The sequence below is a fragment of the Drosophila sechellia genome, chromosome 3L (genome assembly GCF_004382195.2).
Source record: "Drosophila sechellia strain sech25 chromosome 3L, ASM438219v1, whole genome shotgun sequence".
NCBI classification, from domain to species: Eukaryota; Metazoa; Arthropoda; class Insecta; order Diptera; family Drosophilidae; genus Drosophila; species Drosophila sechellia.
In genome coordinates, this window is record NC_045951.1 from 20,443,319 (window position 1) to 20,464,407 (window position 21,089).

Below are 21,089 nucleotides of genomic sequence, written 5' to 3' on the forward strand. Positions count from 1 at the left end.
AAAATCGTAAACAAACAATAACCAGAAAGACCAGTAAGCGGTGAGAGTAGCGAGAGAGAATGAGAGAGAGAGAGAGAAATCCCTTTGAGCTGCTCCAATTGGAAACGTTAGCTCCAATGGGAGCAGCTGGCTCTCTCTCCGATCGCGCTCGCTCTCATTCTCTCTCTTTAGCTTGTGCCACAGTAGCTGCCGAAGGCAATTTTCATGTGCTCGTGTGTCGACCCCCACTCCGCCCACTTCTGATCGGAATCGGGGATTCGGAATCGTGTAAGGCAGCCTTTGAAGGTCCCTTTTCCAGTTGGCGGGCGTATCCTTAAAGTAAACATAGCTCAACTGACTTGGCAGCGCTCCAAATGCGGTGACTTCTTGGCTATGTCATATATACACCCACTCCCCTCCTAACTACCCTGCCACGCCCCACCGCCCCTCGGCGACGACAATTCCATTAAAAGTTGTACGTTGTCACTTTGCGTTAACTTATCTGTGGAGCATGTTGTGCGATCGCATTTTTATTGTCGCCATTGTCTCTCGCTCTCTCCATCGCTCTTTCGCCTGGCTTCCTTACCCTGCCCACACAGGGAAGCCTACACACTCTAAAATCATACACTTGGAACAATAAGGGCGAGCTATAAACATTATTTAAACATTCTATTTACCATTGAATGTGCTATAACCTTTCAAAACCTAATGGATATTTAGAAATTGTATTCATGGATAAGTAATTAATTTAGTTTTATACAAATTAATGCATTTCTTATAAAATTATTTTAATCTACTAACTTCTATATCCCTTACTCGCTCCGTGCATCAAATGCATCCACATCTCACGTGCGTCGGCAGCGTTCTGCGACGTTTCTTTGTCGCTCGGTTTTTGTGTAGCACTTGGCCTGCTCCCCACTTGACAATGCTTTGCATGCCGGGCACCATCCAGTATCTTCCCGCTCCACTGCTCCTCCTGCTGCTCTCAGCCCATTCAGCTCGATCCCATCCCATCCCAATCCGAATCCCATCCTGCTCCTCACCAGCTTGTCATATTCCATGTTTGTGGCGGCGACAAAAGCTTTTGCGGCCGCCTCTGCCTGCGTCGACTGCGCTGCCCGCACAATCAGCAACTCGGCATCTTGTTCGCTGTCCCTTTGTGCGCCTTTCGCCTGAATTGCATTAAGCAGAGTCGGCGGTGCACCGCAAGAAAATACTGAATCTATATTCAATTGGGTAAAAGAACAGCATGAAAATGTAACCTTGTATCAGCTTAAAACTCTATCCAACACTTAACAGTTTAATGTTTTGGATTGTTCAAGACTAAGCACTTTAAATACAAAAACTTGACATAAATTTAGAACCATTGACAACGATGTAGAGATCCAAGTGCTTTCCTTTTAAAACCTTTAGTAAAACTGTTTAACTTAAGTGGCCATTGTATGTACCCAAACGGGCAAGCAAAATCAATTGGCCTTTACAGAATATTACTAAACCGTGTTTTAATTAACTACATTTCTGATCCTTATGCTGTTTATTAGTTGTCAGTCTATTATGTCACTAAGATTTTTCTAGCAGTGCAGGGACGGTGGTAGCGGCGACGCAGGCCATTCCAACCTTGTTCTGCCACAGAAAAAGACATCGCTCGGCTGGAATCAGCCGCCCGCTTGCCACGAAGCCCTCGGAACCCACTCCCCATTCCTCCGTATTCCGCCCACTCCCATTGCTCATTTTTAATGTGCAATTCCGTATGTACATCTCGTAGCCATGGCCACCATTCCGCTCCCTATAAGTGTGTGTGTGTGTTTGCATAGCAGCTTGGTTGCCGGTTAGGCATGTGCCACCTCCAGCTCCAAGCTGCCAGATCCAAGTTCCGATCCCCAGCCCCCAACTTCGGCTGCAACTTCAACTGCGACTTCAGCTGAAAACCCCAGATCACAACCTAGCCATATAACCAAACGAGTGCAGCTCCGTTTATCGGCCGGCCTAACCTTGTTAGGATTGTAAAATGTAAACCGAAGGCGTTGCCACGGACTCAGTGCTCAACTCGGACTTACACATCCCAAACCATTTTAAGATCTCCATAAAAATTAAAAAATAATTGTTCAATAACACTTTTGAAAATACTGTGCAACCTTGCATGCAGCTTGCAACATAACAAAAATGTTTTCTGAAATGGTTTCACCCACAAAAATAACTTGAATTCACATATTTTTTCAGTGTAGCCTAGCTCTAGCTTCTCAACTGATCGGCTGGGCATCCAGCTAAATCTCGCTCGGCTGGCACACGCTCAAGTTCCCTCCATCCGCGTCCTCGTCTTGGTCCTCAACCCCGGTCATCGTTAATCGAAAACGGGCTGCGCCGTCGCCCTGCGGTTACGAGTGTCGCCAGGCCAAAGCGAGCCGCAGATGGAGCGGAGGATGCGAATGGGTATGGGGACGGAGCAGGGTAGGAACGGGAGTGCTTCCAGGGCATCCACGAAGGGGCCTTTAAGCTTGGCCAACAACTGTGCGCGTGCGCAGAACCGCCAACCTGGCAATGTGTTCATTTCGGTACCATATTTCGTTCGGTGGTGCAGAAATTATGCCCGGTAGTCATGCAGCAATACACCGGGAAATAAACCTGAAAATTTTATTAGCTCAGCACTTAAATAATTTCTTTGTTTTAAAAGCAATTATTTTCCTTTTTACGGAAATCTGCTCTAAGATTAAATAGATGAATGATTGTAAAAGTCATGTCGTAAAAATTGTGCCAGATACAAATTTTTAATAAAAATTGATAACTATAAATATTAGTTTCTTGGAACATACGTTTTAATCGCCAAACATATTTCTCCTGGTGCTTTCGCTAATCGCGAGGAGGTCGAAATTAAAGCGAGTATTTGACTGACGGACCGACGCAGTCTCTGTGGCCAAAGTGAGTGACTAGTTGACTGCCAGACACGCGGCTTGATTGGACGCCTTGTCCACGTCGGCGTCCAGATTCACATTCAGATCCACGTCCAAGTCCACGACCGCAATCGCCTCAATGTCCGCGGAAATGGGGAACGGGAATGGGTGGGCTTACGTTTGGACCCGTCTATGAAAATCGGAATGGGCTCTGAGTACTGCACACTGGGCTTAGAAATGGAGGCAAATCAGGAACACCAAACGACCGACACCCAAGCGAGACGCAGCGGTCACACATTCGTCATGGAGACTGTTGGGCCACAGTTGCGGTCAAAATAATAGCAATTATCTGCTGGTGGTATTTTAAGAATATGGGCATTAACAATAGGGACAAAAATAATAATTCTTTTTCAAATATATACAAGCACACATAAATATGTACGTGCCGACCTAGAAGTGTGTCCCCTGGTGTGTTGCACATCCATCCATGTAAACATGCACTATTCGCATTCGATTTTGATGCGTATTGATGGCTGCCCGACCAGCGTGACTGACGCTAAGCAGCTCCGAGATTAATGGTTCCAAATTAGTCAGTGTCACTTATTGGAACGTTGAACGTGGAAAATGAACAGGAAAAAGGGGAAGTCCACGGCACTAGAGGCAGCTTAAGCGGATTCATTAAGACCAACCGCTGAAGTCAAAATAAAAGTCAATTACAATTCATCACAATGAGTTTGTACAATTGAAGGTAACAGATCAGACCGGAGAAAAGCCCGAAAACAGAGAGCAAAATAAAAATTAATTTCGACTTGTGTTTACAATATCATCGATCAATAACTGTCAACACAGCGTCTCGATTTTTTGAGCCAGTGTTGCGCTATGTGAAGGGTATATGGTTTTGATAGGGACTTGGGTAAGAAAGTGTATAGAGAGAAACTTGAAAACGTAAAGCAAATTGAGATCGTTTATTTCTTTTGGACATCCTTTTTGCTAAACAGCTTAGCTAAAGCTTTTGAGAATCGCATAGAAGGGCGCATTGTTATAATGTTCAGTACAGTAAGAATCGCAACGAAGAGCACAGCGATTTCGACTCGAGCCCGCTTCCAATTTCGCTGCACCCATAATGTAATACAAATTACATTCCTTGTATTTATTTCTTTACCGATTCCTGGTGGTTTTCGATTTAAGATTGCGGGCGATGAGAGTGGAGATGCGAGAAACTGGAGACCACCTGGCGTCTGCAGACCCCGCTAATTGCATTGTGGGTACGCAGGGCACAAAGGAAAGTTGCCAGGTGATGATATCAGCATGATCAAGCACTTAAGTAAGTACAAATGATTCCCCCTTTTTGTGCTGCCCTTCAGCCCCCAGTTAGTGGATAGTACGGAAAAGTTTACAATTTGTTGATTCAACGCGGCATGAAATCGGCTTGGAACTTTGTACAACTTTAATTAACCGATTTCTGCCGACACAGCGCTGGAATGGTGGTAAAAGTCATAGAAGTAAGTTAAATTACATTTAATCCGATTAAAGTTCAGCTCGCTTTCGGCAAAACGATTCGATTTGTCTCGTTTGGAAGGGCTAAGGCCGCTGATGACCGCTCGATCGCATGGCGGCAGATGGTTCCACTCACAAAGTTCATTAAAAGTGGCCAAGTTAATGCGCTGGGCAAACAACGGACATAAAACTGGAAACGCCGATACAAAACTCAAGCATGAACTCGTTCCATGCATACTTGGGCGATGATTTTTCCCAAAACCTAATTTTCAATTTACCAAAACAATTAACAGCAAATTTTATTGGCTTTTAAGCCATTCAAACACTCGAAACAGTGAGCGCATCGTAAAACCGAGAATATGTATCTCACAGAATGCCGCTATTGATCCAGTATGTTTGTACAGGCCCGAAGATTTGTTTGCTTTTCTATTCTAGTAAAAGTACGTGTGTATCTTTTAATTAACAGATCCCGGAATGGGATCTATAAAACTGTTGTAACCGAATCCGCTCTACCTATTTGATTTGTTTGATTGGCAAATGGCATAGATATCACTTGCTTGTGGTCTGTTTTCCTTGCTTTCCATTCCCAGCACGGCTCCATCTGTAAATCTCTCGATGGGCAAAGTAGGTGCCAGCTAGCATGTTGTCTTGCTGCTCCAAGCTGCTCCATGCTGCTCCTTGCCGCTCCACGTGGGCCAAGTCGCGGAGTAGCCACTGTCACTGCCACAACGTGCCATAAATTTATGACACTACTAAAAATAGTAGTGGTAAATGGTAGTCATGGAGTGCGCAGTTCCGAGTATCTGGGCATCTTCGTGCTGTTGTGGCGACTGTTACATTATGTTGCCTTTGTTTCCAGTGCGCATTACATGGGAGAAGGACGAGAATTATATGCAAGTGAAAATGCCATTTAAAAGCAGATAAATAAACTTAATGCGAACCAGCGCCGCAGGAAAGGATGAGAAGTGTCACTTGTGTGGATATTTATGTCGGTTATGGGGGCATTCCATAAAGTCCAGTGAGGAATATCCTGTGGCGCAGATGGAAGGAGAGTCCGCCTCCACATCACAACTAACTTGGCCAACTCTATTATTAGGCCCAGCTGAGAACCGTTAAGCCACAGTCTACCTGTGGCCCCACCAAATTGGGCCTTGCGTGCCACAAAACAGCGTCTGGGCCATCGCCATCAGATCTCCTCCGCCCTTAAATGCTGCGTTTGCGAAGCGCAAAGGAAGCTATAAATAACAATTAATTGTATTATTAAACTAATTCGAAAATGCAGCTACAAGCGGACGAAAGGCAGTCAGTCATGCGATCTCAAAACCTGCCACATAAATTTTTGGTAGCCCCATTTTTTAGCGAACTCGGTCGGCTAATTTACATTTCGTTGTTGTGTCCGGGGCAAAAGTAAAAGTACTCAAGTCGTCGAACGTCGTTTCTAAAAAATTGTGCCCCACGGCCAGAAGGCACAGCCTCAGTTTTTGGGTCCCATCATCCCGGGACCAATCAATTATGGAATCGGTCAATGATCAGCAAGGAGCTGCCGACTCCCGCCTGCACGCAATGGCCCAAAGGAGTCGAGTGGATGGGATGGTCACTCGCTGGCCAGTGGATCATGGACGCGAAAGTTCCAGCAACTTACTTATAATGACATCAACTTAACCCTTTAAATGAGTACTAGCGTACTAATCAGAAGTCTATAAAATATTCATATTCAAATTTGTATTTTTACAAAGAAGAGTTGAGTGAAAATCATTTTAAACAAAATCCTTTATTCGATAGGTAGGCATAATTTATATCACGATGTAAATGTATAATATTAAGTAAAAGCCAAAATAATATTGCAGTATCTTTATGCAAAAAGTTTACTTCATTGTCTTGGAACGGGATAGCAAAGCTTTAATGCTTTTCACAATAAATGGCTTTACGTAATGAACATCCGTATAGACACCGGGATAACGCCTGCTCGCACATCCGATCCCAAAGGACACAATGCCGCAGACTTGATTTTCGTAAACCATGGGACCTCCTGAGTCGTAGGTGCAAGCATCCTTTTTTCCCAAAACTGAGGCGCAAAACATGCTATCCGATATGGAGACTGCGTAGAAGGAATGGATATTTTAGATGATATTAATGCCCTTTTAACTTAAATATATAAATAACGTACGAATGTACTTTCATTTCATGGAGTTACATTGCAAGCGTTCTCACCTGATTCCCGATAGGCGTCGCGGCATATTCTTTTATCAATCACAGGCACTGATACCGTGCGGAGCATATGCCCCGGACCCTCGTCATCCGGATTTGTCATTCCCCAGCCGGATACGACCATGGTCTGTCCCGGAGTCAAGGGCATACTGCACAAGGATAGAGTTCCGATGTTTTTTCCAACCATCGGTCGATTCAGTAGCACCACAGCCACGTCCATGTTCATGGTGACCATTTTAAACTGGGCCGACTTCATGATGCGCTTAACTTGACGACGAATGCCTTTTTCGCTGAGTCTGGAGATGCCACCATCCACGCTCCAGGCTTCCGTTTCTGCTCGGTCCTCGAAACAGTGCGCCGCCGTCAGGACAATGAGCTCATGGATCAAAGAACCGCCGCAGATGAAATTATTGTAGTACCGCATTGCCATTAGATATCCGCCCAATTTCGCGTTGGTGGTCACCCGGCCACCAATAACGCGGGTTTGATAAGCCGGAGGCAGCACTATTTTGGCCAACTTTTTCAAGTCAATGGTCTCGTTGTGCTGCTGGGCATGATTGTTTATTAAAGTACCAGCCAGCAGAAAGAGAAATAGGAGACGTTTCATGCCGAGCACTGAATGGATTTTAACAGCAGCTTCATTTCTGACCGTATAAAGTGGCATTAGGAAAACTAATTGAGAGGTAAAATAATTTGATTAGAATTATGAGTATATAAATTGATGGCAACACCTCGATGCTCTGCTTACTAGTTAGCGGATTCCTTTAAAATACCTCCGTTCGAATGCCAACTTATAGCTTCTGCTTAGCTGTCACAAAAAAAACTTCGTAATGTTGTACACCAAATGTATATATTGTTTAAAAATTAGTCGTTTTATTCTAAGCATGTGTTTTAGGCCATACCTCGGTCTAAGAAGAATTACAAAACAAGTTCAAAAATGGCTTAGTCGACAACAATATCCCATGAGTACGGCCTCAGTTGTGGTCGAGTATCACGAAGAACCAGACAAATCAGATGGTGACAGCAAACTTTACCGTGCCCTGACCTTATCGAATGGATTACGTGCTATGCTAATATCGGATTCTTATATTGACGAGCCGTCAATTCATCGGACATCCAGAGAAAGTTTGAATTCCTCCACCGAAAATTTTAATGGAAAATTGGCGGCATGTGCAGTACTTGTTGGCGTTGGATCATTTAGTGAACCGCAACAATATCAGGGATTAGCTCACTTTGTGGAACATATGATATTTATGGGATCGGAGAAATTCCCCGTAGAGAATGAATTCGACTCGTTTGTGACCAAAAGCGGCGGTTTCAGTAATGCGCATACTGAAAACGAGGAGACTTGCTTCTACTTTGAGTTGGATCAATCGCACCTGGATAGGGGCATGGATCTGTTTATGAACCTAATGAAGGCTCCACTAATGCTTCCCGATGCCATGAGTCGCGAACGCTCTGCTGTCCAGTCGGAGTTCGAACAGACCCATATGAGAGATGAGGTGCGGAGAGATCAGATCCTGGCGAGCCTAGCTAGTGAGGGGTATCCACATGGCACTTTCAGTTGGGGAAATTATAAGACCCTTAAGGAGGGCGTTGATGATAGCAGCCTGCACAAGGAGATTCACAAGTTTTGGCGAGATCACTACGGCTCCAACCGAATGGTTGTTGCACTCCAAGCCCAGCTTTCGTTGGATGAGTTGGAGGAATTGCTGGTGCGTCATTGTGCAGATATTCCTACTAGCCAGCAAAATTCCATTGACGTATCCCAGTTAAATTACCAAAAAGCCTTTCGAAAGCAATTCTACAGGGATGTATTCCTAGTTCAGCCCGTTGAAGATGTGTGCAAGCTGGAGATGACTTGGGTGTTACCCCCAATGAAGGACTTTTACCGCAGCAAGCCGGATATGTTTATTTCCCAACTCATTGGTTATGAGGGAGATGGCAGTCTATGTGCATACCTACGTCATCGCCTCTGGTGTATTAGCGTTGTGGCAGGAGTTGCTGGAAGTAGTTTCGACTCCAACTCGATTTACTCCTTGTTCAATATATGCATATATCTGTCTGACGATGGCTTCGATCACCTGGACGAGGTGTTAGAAGCCACATTTGCGTGGGTTAAGCTTATAATTAATAGCGATCAACTTCAGGATTCCTTTAAGGAATCTCAACAAATCGAAAACAATAATTTTCGATTTCAAGTCGAGCTGCCTCCCATTGACCATGTTCAAAGCATTGTTGAGAGCTTCAACTACCTGCCATCAAAAGATGTACTCACTGGACCTCAGCTATATTTTCAGTACGAAGAATCGGCTATTGAGCTTCTAAGACAGCATATGAATAAATTTAATTTTAATATAATGATCTCATCCTATATACCATATGAGAAAAATGAGTACGACCAGAGAGAACCTTGGTTTGGAACTCAATTCAAAACCATCTCCATGCCCTCAAAATGGCAAACCATGTGGGAACAGTCAGCGACATTAAAGGAGTTGCACTATCCGCAGCCAAATCCCTTTGTAACCACGGATTTTAAAATACATTGGATAGAAGCAGGAAAACCACATGTTTCCAGAAGTCCGAAGGCTTTGATCAGAAATGATTTATGCGAACTCTGGTTTCGCCAGGATAACATTTTCAAACTTCCAGATGGGTATATAAACCTGTACTTTATCACTCCACTAGTTCGTGAAAATGTCAAGCAATATATGCTGGGAGTCCTTTTTACCTACTTAGTGGAATTCAGAATGGCCGAACAATTATACCCAGCCTTGGAGGCAGGTCTAACTTATGGTCTCTACATCGGTGATAAAGGATTGGTTATGCGAGTCAGTGGGTACAATGAAAAGCTGCCCCTGTTGGTAGAAATCATACTAAACATGATGCAAACTGTAGAGCTGGATATAGGCCAAGTAAATGCTTTCAAGGATCTTAAGAAACGACAAATTTATAACGCCCTAATAAACGGGAAAACTCTTAATCTTGACTTGCGCCTTAGCATTTTGGAAAATAAGCGTTTCAGCATGATTTCCAAATACGAATCTGTTGATGACATAACCATAGATGACATAAAATCCTTTAAGGAAAATTTTCATAAAAAAATGTATGTTAAAGGTTTAGTACAGGGGAATTTCACGGAAGACCATGCCACAGATTTAATGCAGAAAGTTCTTGACACATATAAAAGCGAAAAGTTGGACAATCTATCGGCCTTGGATAATCATTTACTGCAAATCCCCTTGGGATCATACTATTTAAGAGCTAAAACGCTTAATGAGGATGATTCAAATACAATTATAACGAATTACTACCAAATAGGACCGAGTGATCTGAAAATGGAATGCATCATGGATCTGGTGGAATTAATTGTCGAGGAGCCGTTCTTCAACCAATTAAGGACTCAGGAGCAATTGGGCTACAGCTTGGGAATTCATCAACGAATTGGCTATGGTGTGTTGGCCTTTCTTATCACCATAAATACTCAGGAGACAAAACATCGAGCAGATTACGTGGAGCAACGTATTGAAGCCTTTAGGTCTCGAATGGCTGAACTTGTCTCCCAGATGAGTGATACAGAGTTTAAGAGCATCCGAGAAACTCTGATTAGTGGAAAAAAGCTGGGCGACACAAGTTTGGATGAGGAAGTTTTGAGGAATTGGAGTGAGATTGTCACGAAAGAATACTTCTTTAATCGGATAGAAGCGCAAATACAAGTGCTGAGCAATTTAACGAAGGAGGACGTACTGAACTTCCTTAATGATAATGATAAAAACAATTTAAGAAAACTTTCTGTACAAGTGGTGGGAAACCATAATCAAACATCAAATTCAACAGCCCAAGCCAGTCGATCCGGATCTTTGAGTGACTTATTAGACGACGGACAGGACGATATGGCATATGAAACAGATTCAGCTAAGCCAATGACCGAAAAGATCAAGCTTGAGTTTTTGGGAGAGAGTGATGATCCTTCAAGCATTAAGGACATTTATGCTTTCAAAAAGGATCTGTATGTATTTCCGGTGTTCAACACCAATCCCAATATTGCAAAGAAATCGTAAAGATATGCCGCGCAATAAATCTACTTTGATTACCATTATTATTTTTGCTCATCATGTCTCCTGAGTATTGTTATGAAGGTTCCAATGTTACCAGCGAAGGCTTACCGCTCAAAATACGAAGTATTTCTATATCGGTATGCATATAATTAAGTGAGCCAAATCCGAAAGAGCGAAACCAAATGAGACCAGAACATATTTTATAAATGATTTCTAAGTGTAGAAAGCTTTTATTTATCGCTTTGCTAGCAAAGCTTTAATGCTTTTCTCGATAAAAGGCTTCACGTACATAACATCCGTGTAGACGCCAGGATAACGGCTGCTAGCACATCCAATGCCAAAGGACACTATGCCACACACCTGCTTTTTGAACACCAACGGCCCACCGGAGTCAAAGGTGCACGCATCCTTACGTCCCAGCACTGCAGCACATATCATACTGTCTGTTATTTTAGCTGTAAAAGTATATAAAATAAATAGTGCAAGACCGTCGTGCGGAGTAAGCCCCTATTTAAGTTCCATTCTAGCTTACCCGTGGGCTGATAGGCAGCGCGACAGTTCTTTTTGTGAATAATTGGCACTGTCACTGTGCGTAGTAAGTTGTGGGGTCCACGTCCTCGGGGAGCGGTCATGCCCCATCCGGAAACCACCAGTTCTGCGCCTGGTTTGAGGGTCACCGAACATAAGCTAAGTGTTCCGATGTTTTTAGCCTTCAAAGGAGTCTTCAGCAGTACCACTGCTACATCCATATTCATGTCGTCCTCTCGAAATCGCTCGGAGAGGATGAAGTCCTTAACATGGCGTCGAATACCCTTTTGATTGAGATTGGAAATGCCGGCAGCCACAATCCATTCGCTGGCCTTCATCCGGCCCAGAAAACAGTGAGCCGCCGTCAGGACGATGTTTTCGTTGAGCAGTGTGCCGCCACAAACAAAATCGTCTTCATAAAGCAATGCTGTTAGGTATCCTCCCAACTTGGTATTTGTGGTCACATGGCCGCCAATTACGCGAGTCTCATGTGGTGATGGAAGTACTATCTTGGCCAGCTGTGCCACATCGAGAGTGAGATTTTTGCCCGGCTGACCACTTGCATCCGGTAGGGAAAGCACAATTTTCTCCTGTTCTTGGCCATATACTTGGGTCGAAACTAGAGTGCAAGCGAGCACGCAGCAAACGAGATGCCATTCCATTGTTCACAGAGAGTGGAGTGGAATGGCACTTGCCCAATACACCTTCCACCCAAGGCAGTTTATAAGCGTGGCGAATGCAGCTAATCCGAGACGAATACCACTTACACATCTGCGACACAGTACAGTAAGTATAAGATAATCTCTTTCTTTAATTTTGAAATTTAATCATCGTTTTGCCAGCAACACCTTGATGCTCTGCTCGATAAAGGGCTTCACATACATTATGTCCGTGTAGACACCGTAGTATCTTTTACTGGCACACCCTATGCCAAAGGACACGATGCCACACACCTGATTCTTGTACACCAACGGACCGCCGGAGTCGAAGGTGCATGCATCTTTTTTTCCGAGCACTCCGGCGCAAAACATACTGTCTGTTAAGTGAACTGAAAACAAATAATGTTTTTTGGAGGGGTTCTTCAGACAAAAGTAGTGTATGCTAAATACCTTTTACAAATAAATCAAAGTGCTTATGACTTTCCCAATCTAAAGTTACCAAAATTATTAACCCCATATTGCCGTGCAATATTCCACTCACCCGTCGGCAGATAGGAAGCACGACACATTTTCTTATCCACGACTGGCACTGTCACCGTACGCAATAGTTTCTGTGGGCCAAACTCACTGTTATCGGTGAGACCCCAGCCGGAAACGCGGAGTTCCGTGCCTGGCTTTAGCTGTTCTTTGCACAGTACCAGCCGTCCGAGAGACTTGCCTTTCATGGGTTTCTTTAGCCGTAATATGGCCACATCCATGTTCATGTCATCCTCGCGAAATTCTGCCGACTTGATGACTTCCTTGACTTGACGCTGGATACCTCTGTCATTGAGCTTGGAGGCGCCGCCGACGGCCAACCAATCGCTGATCTTCACCCGGCCCAGAAAGCAATGCGCGGCCGTCAGGACGATGAGGTCGTGGAGCAGGGTGCCTCCGCAAACGAAGTTCATTTCGTAGCGCAGTGCGATTAGATAGCCACCGAGCTGTGCATTCGTAGCCACCTCTCCACCGACGACACGGGTCTGGAATCCAGGCCGTTGCACAATCTTTGCCAACTTGTTCACATCGATGGTCTGGTTGAGGTCCTGGGACAGGACTTCTATGCTGGCTAGAATGGCGGCCAGCAGGCAGTAAAGCAAAAGACCTTGCATAGCAGGATGGAGAGCAAAAACAACAGACTGCTTCTAACCCACTCCACTAATTGAAGCGTGGAGAATCAACTTAAGCTGAACCAATGGAAATAATTCAAGACTTCGTTGTACGGCAATTGAGTTTAATTGCTGGTAATTGGAAAGTGTACGCTGTGGTCTGTGTTTGTTTGGTAGTTGTTGATTGAGCAGCGTTCGCGGATCTAGGAGAAGCTCAGGGGTCTGATCTCCTGAAGGAGCTGGCGAATATAGTACATCTGGTTGGCATCGCGATTACGCATATCCGTGGCATGTGGATACATGGAGTTGATCAGCTGATGCAGATCCGAGTAGGTCTGTTGGGTTAGGACATTAAGTACATTTTATCACACTACTGTTTACATTCTGAGTTTACCCCCATATTGCGCCAGGTATTTTTATAATTCAGCTTTATCACTTTGGTATCGTCCGAACAGAGCTCCGAAACATCCACGAAGGTCGAAACCTCGGGCGTTACCCGGACCGTGACCTCCGACCCGTCGTGTATATCCCGGGTATTGCGTAGACAAAGCACGAGATCCCGATCCTTTGCCAGGCGATTCCACTGGCTGCGGCTAAACTTCATCAGCTTACCGTGCACGGCGATGGCGTCGTAGATGTGCAACTCAGCTGCCAGGTGCTTCTGCGAGAAATAGCCCTGATCGATGTAGAAACATGCGTCGAGCTCCGCAAACACGTTCAGGTTCATGTCCTGAAGGCGCTGTAATGAGACGTAGAAACGGAAGGAATTCTCTCTGAAGATTAGACATATTTAACCTTGCGAAGCTCGACGAAGTCCGAGATGGGTTTATCGATATCTATATATTTGAAGGGTCTAGGAACGTACTCCTTGGGTATATCAATCGCATGGCACCGGATGCCATCCTTAGTAATGAAGAAGACTACACGCACATGGTAGGTGTCCAATGTTAGGATGATCTCATCGGGACTGCAATTTCAAAATATGAATAATTATGGTAAAATTAGCTTAAGGGCCATCATAATCTCCTACTTCTGCTCGTTCTTCTCCAATTCCCAGTGCCTGAAGGGGAAATGCGCGTATCGTCTATAGGCGAATCCAAAATGTCCCAATCGATCCGTCTTCACCATAACCACCTTACTTTCCCTATTAAAACTCGACTCCAGAATGAACTCGGTAGTCCAGTGGGCGGCGTTTCTGGGTTCTGTGCTTTGTGATAAAGTTCTCGAAGGCGGTCGACTTTCTTTTCTGTACTTAATCAATTGTTCCCCAGTGTCACTGGTTTCACTGAATTCATACTCTATTTCCACCGGTCGGGGAATGCTCATGGTGCTACCGTCCAGCCCCAATTGTCTGACAGACCGTCTGCCGAAATAACTCTGTCGTCGAGATCGAGTCATAGGAATGGGATCTGAATTAGCTTTCCTGCTCATTCTAACGGCGTGTGTGGTTTGTTCCACAATCCTTCTCGGAGCATCCAAGTATTTGTCCTTAATGTCTTCCAGCGTTCTTAAAAGGCCAAGCATAGTAGCCTCCTCTTTCGAACTATCGGTGCGGTTAGGCTCCACACGCAAGTCTTCCGTCACAGGAAACTTTGGGAACAGTCGTTCTGGATTGGACTGATCTTCGTAATTGAAACTGAACTGCTCGATTTGCGTAGATCCCTCTGATTCGGTCAAATGCCTTTTGTAAAGTTGCGTAACCGGAATCTTTTTCATAGCCCGTGCCTCCATCTTGTCATCCTGGAAGTCTCGCGGGAACCTAAGCGAGGATATTATTCTGGGTAAGCATTGATCCTGGAGAAGGCGAAGATTTCTCCTTGATATTGGCTCCTTTACCAGATTACAGTTTTTAAACGTACTTTTATATTGTATCTGCTCCGTTTCCATACCGCTATGTCGCACAATTGCTAGAGCAGAGGGACGGTAGATATTGACCGAATTTTCTCGAGCCGGCAGGTGGTATGTTGGCCTGTTGCTTTGTGGTGGCTTCTCCTCTGCCATGATTACGGAGCCTGCCGCGGAAGGCACTCTGAGTACTGATTCGTTTTCCTTCCGGGAAGACTTTCGCACTGGCTTTTTCTTTTTGTCTAGCTTTTTAGCCAATTCTTCGGCTTTCGAAGGCGGTTCTTCGATTTCGCTCTCGAAGAATTGGCAAACCACAGGCTCTCCCCACAAGCACAAATGGTTGGGCACCTTGAAGGTGAGAAAGTAATAAGGCAGCTCATCTGGTTCCAAGTGCAGGGGAATTTTAGAGGCTTCCCCAACTTCGGTATCCCTCATTATATCTGTGCCGATATCCAATTTGGTAGGCTGCATACTAGATTCCTCCGTACTCGATTCGTCCAAAATATTCAGAGACTTCGATAGTACACGTCCATCCTTATGCAGCGTTATATTAAATTTCTCATAAGAGGAATGTTTGGCTTTTCGCACAAAGACCAACGAGATTATGCCACCTATGATGATGAAACGACGCAGGTTCACCTATAAATTTAATTACAAATAATCATATAGTTACCACTTTAATAGATACATACCTCTGACGGCAGTAAGTTCATATTGCCTGGATGGAAGTATCTATTAAAGAAGTCAGTGCAATCTCGTTTCTCGTGCTCCAGAAATATCTTGCGTGGATCGGGAAACATCCCAGCTGGTAGCTCTTGTGGCATTTTTGGCGGCTTCGGAATCGCTACTTTTTTCTTCTGAGGTTTTCTCTTTTCTTTTGCTTCGGCTTCTGCGATAAAACTGGAAGAAAACGCTACGTATTACAACTATATGACTATTTGTGACCAACTAGATATATATTTACGATATGGCCTCATTGTAAGCCCGCATTTCCGATTCCATTTTAACCATGAGATCCTCTTGTATATCCATCTGTGCCATCCATTCGCTCATTACACTATCTGCGATATCCACCAGACCACAGTTTGGGATTACAGAACTGTCGATGACCAGCTCAAAGCTTTTGGCCAGATGGGAGAGCGGATCGAAGAAGGTGCGCACACACCGCAGCGTAAGATTGTCGCAAAGCACACTGAGTGGCAGTTGAATAGTCACACCCACGCAGTTCAGATCGGAGCACATTACCGGTAGCCTGAAAAGATGAATTAGTAATTCCTCAGACAGTACCATTAAGTCAATGACCAACTTCAAGTAATTGAAACGAATGGGTACATCCTGCAGTCCCCATATCTCCAGTTCAAAGCTGCTGCATTTATAGCAGTAGCATGACAAGATACTATCCTTGTTCCTACGAGAAAGGTGCAAGGAATCGATCAAAACGATGAAATGGGCATAGGAATTCGCATGACCCTACGTCATTAAGGCATCAGGAGAAGTGACCACGCGATAGGTCAGTTTGTCAAAGAAACTCTCTATTTCCTCATAAAGTTCATTAGGAATCTAGACGGAAAACTAAAACACCTTGATTCCTAGAACAGTAGTTCCAATGAACGGCATGTTTTTACCTTATCCAGCTCACGGACTTGAAATGTTGGCATATGTACGAGCACCTCGTCGTTACGCAGAACTCTCTGTACCCTTTCTATGGTTGCCAGGATACGTTGCACTGTTACTTCGTAGAGCTGTCCTACGTTTGGCCTTGATTTTTCCATGATCTTACGAGTCCTATCGCATCTATCAGGTGCTTGAGAGAGAACACTACCCTCGTCCACTGAAAGAACCCAGCTGATTTCGTTAGCGAGGGCCTCTTGCTCCATAAAGTTTAGCTGGAATATGAATTTTCGAATTTCGGCGGGACGACTGGGATTAGGTAATCCATCACAAGCCAAGTAACTATTCCATTTGTCGTTACGCAACTTTTGTTTCTGAAGCTCCTTGTACTCCTCGACGGCATCTGGAGAAAAAACCTTGCTCTATATACTTTACATATAAGTCTTATTACAATACTGCACCGTCAATAAAGGCTACACTTGTCTTAAGATCCGCTAAACGCTGCATATATATATTTCTTCGGGCCATCCACTCCTCCTCCGAAAGAAGTTCCACGGCTGGTTTATTGGAAACCGCGTCCTGGTTCTTCCTTTTTACCATTTTCTAAAAATGTGTTTTTGTGTATTTTGTATTAGTGTATCTGTGTCAGTTTAGAAATTTAACTGACTGCAATGACATTCTCAAAAATGACTAATCTGACAATATGAATTATTGTAAAATTTATACAGAAATCTTGACAATCCCCTAGGAGTAACTCAAAGGACGAATCTCATTTAGAAGCCTCTTAATGTAGACGAAGAGCATCGCGTCTTTATTGGAACCCTCTAGGGTATGGGGATTTAGCGAGTAAATGGCCTGCCCAAAGTCATTATAATTCTGCAGTTAGGGGAATTGTTGATAACACTCCTACGAATAGTAATAGTAATAAAAGTAATGGATATTCACGTTAACATTCCGCCAAGTTTCCTCGTAACGAAGCTTGACCACATTCACATCATCCGAACACATCTCGGAAATCTTGACAAAGGTTGACTTCTCGGGTGTAATGCGCATTGTGACCTCCGAGTAGTCCGAGTTGTCCTTAGCTATCTTCATTTCCACGATGATGTCACGTCGTTGGGCTAGGCGATTCCAGCTGGATCGGTAAAACTTCATCAGCTTGCATTGCAGAGCCATGGTGTTGTAGGTGTGCAATTCTAAGGCAATATGCTTGATGGAGAAGTAACCATTTGTAATGTAATAATTGGCATCGTTTTCCGCAAAAATATTTAGATTCTTTTCGATGAGTAGCTGAGAAATAAAAAATCGGGGTCAAAGAGGTAAGGAACTCTCCACAAGCCTACCTTTCTCAGTTCGCGAAAGTCCGAGATTGGCTCGACAATGTCCAAGTACTTGACCGGCTTGGCCGTATATCCTTTAACCAGATCCGTCACATAGCCGCGCACTCCTCGGGCTGAGATGAAGAAGAACATTCGCACATGATATGTGTCGAGACTGAGTATGACTTCATCTGGACTGTATGGGATGGGATTTTATACATAAAATACCATTAAGATGCGTTAACACACGTACTTATCGTCACTGGGCTGCAGACACCAATCGCGGAATGGAAAGTGCTCGTATCGCTTGAAGGCCAATCCGAAAATGCCCAAACGATCCGTCCTAAACGTAAGTGTGTTTGTTTCTAGATCGATCTGGGATTCCATGATGTACTCTTTTGTCCAGTGATCTAACAACACTGGCGGTTCACTATCCATCGCACGAAACCTGTCCATATCTTCCAACCTGGCTGACTTTCGGGTTGATCGCCGTTTCATCACCGAACCACTCCTCCTGGACTTAGGTTTCGAAGGCCTTGCCTTGTCCATCTTAGTTTCTGATGAACTAATGGTAATCATTATATCTGTTTCATTTATTTTGGTTTTAGGTTCTAAAGGAGTCTTTTTGGCATTTACATTTGCAAAAGACGTCCGATCCCTAAAACTAAAAGCACTTGATCTTATATCCGCATTTTTGTTTTCCCACTTCTCCGCCTTTTTCTCGGACTTTTTGGACACTTGGACCTGAATTTGATCTAACAACTCTTGGGGCCTCTGCAAGTATTTTTCTTTGATGTCCTCCAAAGTGGACACTAATCCACACGCTGTGGTTTTATCCGCACACTCGATGGACGGCATAAAATCAGCAGAAGAGAATTCTATGGCAACCGTCTTTTCGAAAGTGGGAAACGCTCTTTCTGGGCGTTCCTGCGTTTCATACTCAAAGTAGATTTCCGCTGCTATTTTAGCCTCCACAGCTGATTCGGTATCAGGCCTTTTCACTAAGCGGTTTGGCTTTGACTTCAGAGCTTCGGATGTTAGATGGTCTTCGACGAATTCGGTTGGAAACTTAAACGAGGAAATTATGCGGGGCAGACACATTTTTTCCAGCTTCATAATTTCTATCTTATTTAGCGACTTGTCCAGATTAAAGTTCGCTATCGGTTCTCCCCTTACTGGAAAATGTCCATAGGTAATACTCTGCTTTAGGAGTGATTTCAAGGGTGGTAAAAACTGATTAGCCAATGTGGATTGCACGCTGCCATCCTCCCTTTTGGATAATTCAGATGATATACGTATGGGAGAAAGTATATTTAGCGTTACGAGAGTGGACCTGTCTGGAGCCCGTGTCGGGGTCTGGAGCTCCCTTAGATAATGACACACCTCGGGCTTGCCCCACCTGCACAGATGTGGCGGTAACTGTACGGTAACCACAAAGAACGGCAGCTCCTCTTCGCTCAGCTTCATTTGGGAAGTGCCGAGCGTCATTCTAGTATACTCGGTAATTCGGGACTTTCGATTATCCGGTTTGGCCACTACTTGGGGTGTGACCCTCAAAACACGGCCATCCTCGTGCAGCACTATATTAAACTTTTCAAACTGCGTTTGATCAGGTCGTCGCACGAAGGAGATGTTATAGATTCCGCCAACAATAATACACTCCCTAAGATTAACCTAGAAATATATAAGTTATTAAAAGATTTTAATCTTTCGAACCATTAATCCTGTCTCTACTCACCTCCTCGGGTGTCAAGCTAAGATTGTCTGGATGGAAATAGGTACTCAGGAACTTCTTGTATTGATCCTCTTCGCGAAAAAGGAACTCCTTGAATACATCGGGATACATGCCCTGAGGAACAAGGGGCACTAACTTCGGGGTCTTCGGGATGACTATCTTTGGACGCTTATCACCATCGCCGCCCTTACCAAACTTCGCCTCCTTGGCAGCCTGCTCGGTTCGCTCCGCAATGAGCTGCATGAGCTCTTCATACTCCTCTCTTCTCCGATTCATGTTGTTCAAAGTCTCCTCCTGGATATCGTTCTGCATCAGCCACTCACCAACCACAGACTCCTCCATGTCGGTGAGTCCAGCATTAGGCATATAAATGCTCTCCACCGTCAATGGTTCGTAGCTTTTGGCATGCGACGAGTGGTGGTCAAAATTGGTGTGCACACAGCGGATGGTTATACAATCACAGAGCACACTTAGGGGTACCTGGACCTTGACGCTAGTTTCCTTAAAATCGACAATCATTAGTGGTACTCTACGAGAGAGACGATTAAAAACTACTATTTGGATAAAAGTTATTTGGGGATCTCACTCCAATTGCTGAAAGATTATGGGAACGTTGTAAAGACCCCAGAGATCCATGCGCCATAGATCACATGAGTGGCTCCACCTAGCCACTATTCCATTACCGGATCTTGAATGAGATATTGAATTTATCAAGCAAAACACCTGCAAATAAAACACCTACTCCATATAGGCCTTTTGCATGCGCAATATGCGATAAGTAAGTCGATCAAAGAGGCTTTCAATCTCCAGTTGGACATCTCTGTAGACCTGTGAGTAGCTCATTGGATTAGTAGCTCTAAAGTTGGATATCCACCCACTTCCAAAAGATCAGCCAGTACACTTTTATTCATACGCTCCATTTCCACCTCATTATCCATCAGAATGTCCACCTGCTGCAATACATCCATGCATTTCTTTAAATTACTCTCAAAATAAGAACCAGGATTATCAACAGTGGTTCTTTGCAACACTTGTCGCGTCAAGTCCTTTTGGTAAATATTTTGTGATAGAACACTGCGTTCGTCCACTCCCATTGTCCAGTCAATGGAGTTCTTTGCTTCGATATCTTCGAAGTGCCGAATTTTAGCCAGGAAAGTTCGAATCTCGATTGGGGATCGGACCTTGGGCAAGCCATCACACCGAAGATACTGATCCCAACGACCCTGATTCGTCCGCTCCTCCTCTAGCAGTCTAAACTGAAGGAGCGACTCTAGAAAACAAATCGCAACTCTATTTACCAACTTTATTTGAATTGTTCAATACTTTACTTCTGAATGTAGCACAGGCGGCGGCAACATCGTGCATTCGAATGGTGTAGTTCTTTTGGCGCTCCATCATTTCGGCTTCACTTATCAGAACCGGAGTTTCCGTAGTTGTATCTTCTTTTCCCATCTTAACCTTTTTGTCCAAATCTCTGGTATTAGTATCCTACTAAATATTTTTTGTGTTTTTATCTGTGTGTGTATATTTGTGTTGTTTTGTGGTTGAGTACATGTATACATCTGAAAGTTGAAACAAGGGTTGTGTGTAGTCAGCAAACATGTTTTGATACGA

At 44.2% G+C, this 21,089-nt stretch overlaps 6 protein-coding genes across 11 annotated transcripts; 1 reads left to right on the top strand and 5 right to left on the bottom strand.

Annotated features, from left to right (window-relative positions):
- Nucleotides 1-6,116: 6,116 nt before the first annotated feature.
- On the bottom strand, nt 6,117-7,418 carry LOC6616378 (seminase). The gene is made up of 3 exons (XM_002040702.2): nt 7,321-7,418; nt 6,576-7,244; nt 6,117-6,462 (listed from the first exon to the last, which is right to left on the bottom strand). The coding sequence occupies exons 2-3, from the start codon at nt 7,234-7,236 to the stop codon at nt 6,230-6,232; spliced, it is 894 nt and encodes a 297-aa protein (XP_002040738.2). The 5' UTR covers nt 7,237-7,244; nt 7,321-7,418; the 3' UTR covers nt 6,117-6,229.
- On the top strand, nt 7,374-10,794 carry LOC6616379 (nardilysin). Its single transcript, XM_032719332.1, has one exon. The coding sequence runs from the start codon at nt 7,403-7,405 to the stop codon at nt 10,631-10,633; it is 3,231 nt and encodes a 1,076-aa protein (XP_032575223.1). The 5' UTR covers nt 7,374-7,402; the 3' UTR covers nt 10,634-10,794.
- A 32-nt stretch (nt 10,795-10,826) lies between these two features.
- LOC6616380 (seminase) lies at nt 10,827-11,842 on the bottom strand. Its single transcript, XM_002040704.2, has 2 exons — nt 11,163-11,842; nt 10,827-11,085 (listed from the first exon to the last, which is right to left on the bottom strand). The coding sequence occupies exons 1-2, from the start codon at nt 11,818-11,820 to the stop codon at nt 10,865-10,867; spliced, it is 879 nt and encodes a 292-aa protein (XP_002040740.2). The 5' UTR covers nt 11,821-11,842; the 3' UTR covers nt 10,827-10,864.
- Nucleotides 11,843-11,985: 143 nt separating this feature from the next.
- Nucleotides 11,986-13,002, bottom strand: LOC6616381 (seminase). Its single transcript, XM_002040705.2, has 2 exons — nt 12,359-13,002; nt 11,986-12,206 (listed from the first exon to the last, which is right to left on the bottom strand). Exons 1-2 carry the CDS (start codon nt 12,966-12,968, stop codon nt 11,986-11,988), a joined length of 831 nt encoding a protein of 276 aa, XP_002040741.1. The 5' UTR covers nt 12,969-13,002.
- Nucleotides 13,003-13,069: 67 nt separating this feature from the next.
- On the bottom strand, nt 13,070-17,146 carry LOC6616382. Of its 6 annotated transcripts, XM_002040706.2 has the most exons (10): nt 16,883-17,141; nt 16,436-16,824; nt 16,285-16,370; nt 16,117-16,218; nt 15,775-16,062; nt 15,503-15,710; nt 13,996-15,449; nt 13,761-13,932; nt 13,360-13,704; nt 13,070-13,300 (listed from the first exon to the last, which is right to left on the bottom strand). In XM_002040706.2, the coding sequence occupies exons 1-10, from the start codon at nt 17,019-17,021 to the stop codon at nt 13,169-13,171; spliced, it is 3,315 nt and encodes a 1,104-aa protein (XP_002040742.1). In that variant the 5' UTR covers nt 17,022-17,141; the 3' UTR covers nt 13,070-13,168. The 6 variants fall into 6 exon arrangements, with proteins under 6 accessions (XP_002040742.1, XP_032575096.1, XP_032575097.1 ...); XM_032719205.1 differs by lacking the exon at nt 13,070-13,300 and having other exon boundaries at nt 13,596-13,704; nt 13,831-13,932; nt 16,883-17,142; XM_032719206.1 differs by lacking the exons at nt 13,070-13,300; nt 13,360-13,704; nt 13,761-13,932 and having other exon boundaries at nt 14,585-14,724; nt 14,825-15,449; nt 16,883-17,142.
- Nucleotides 17,147-17,152: 6 nt separating this feature from the next.
- LOC6616383 lies at nt 17,153-21,034 on the bottom strand. The gene is made up of 9 exons (XM_032719210.1): nt 20,804-21,034; nt 20,354-20,745; nt 20,218-20,303; nt 20,062-20,163; nt 19,479-20,004; nt 17,994-19,414; nt 17,765-17,936; nt 17,367-17,711; nt 17,153-17,297 (listed from the first exon to the last, which is right to left on the bottom strand). Exons 1-9 carry the CDS (start codon nt 20,925-20,927, stop codon nt 17,166-17,168), a joined length of 3,300 nt encoding a protein of 1,099 aa, XP_032575101.1. The 5' UTR covers nt 20,928-21,034; the 3' UTR covers nt 17,153-17,165.
- Between the last annotated feature and the right edge of the window lie 55 nt (nt 21,035-21,089).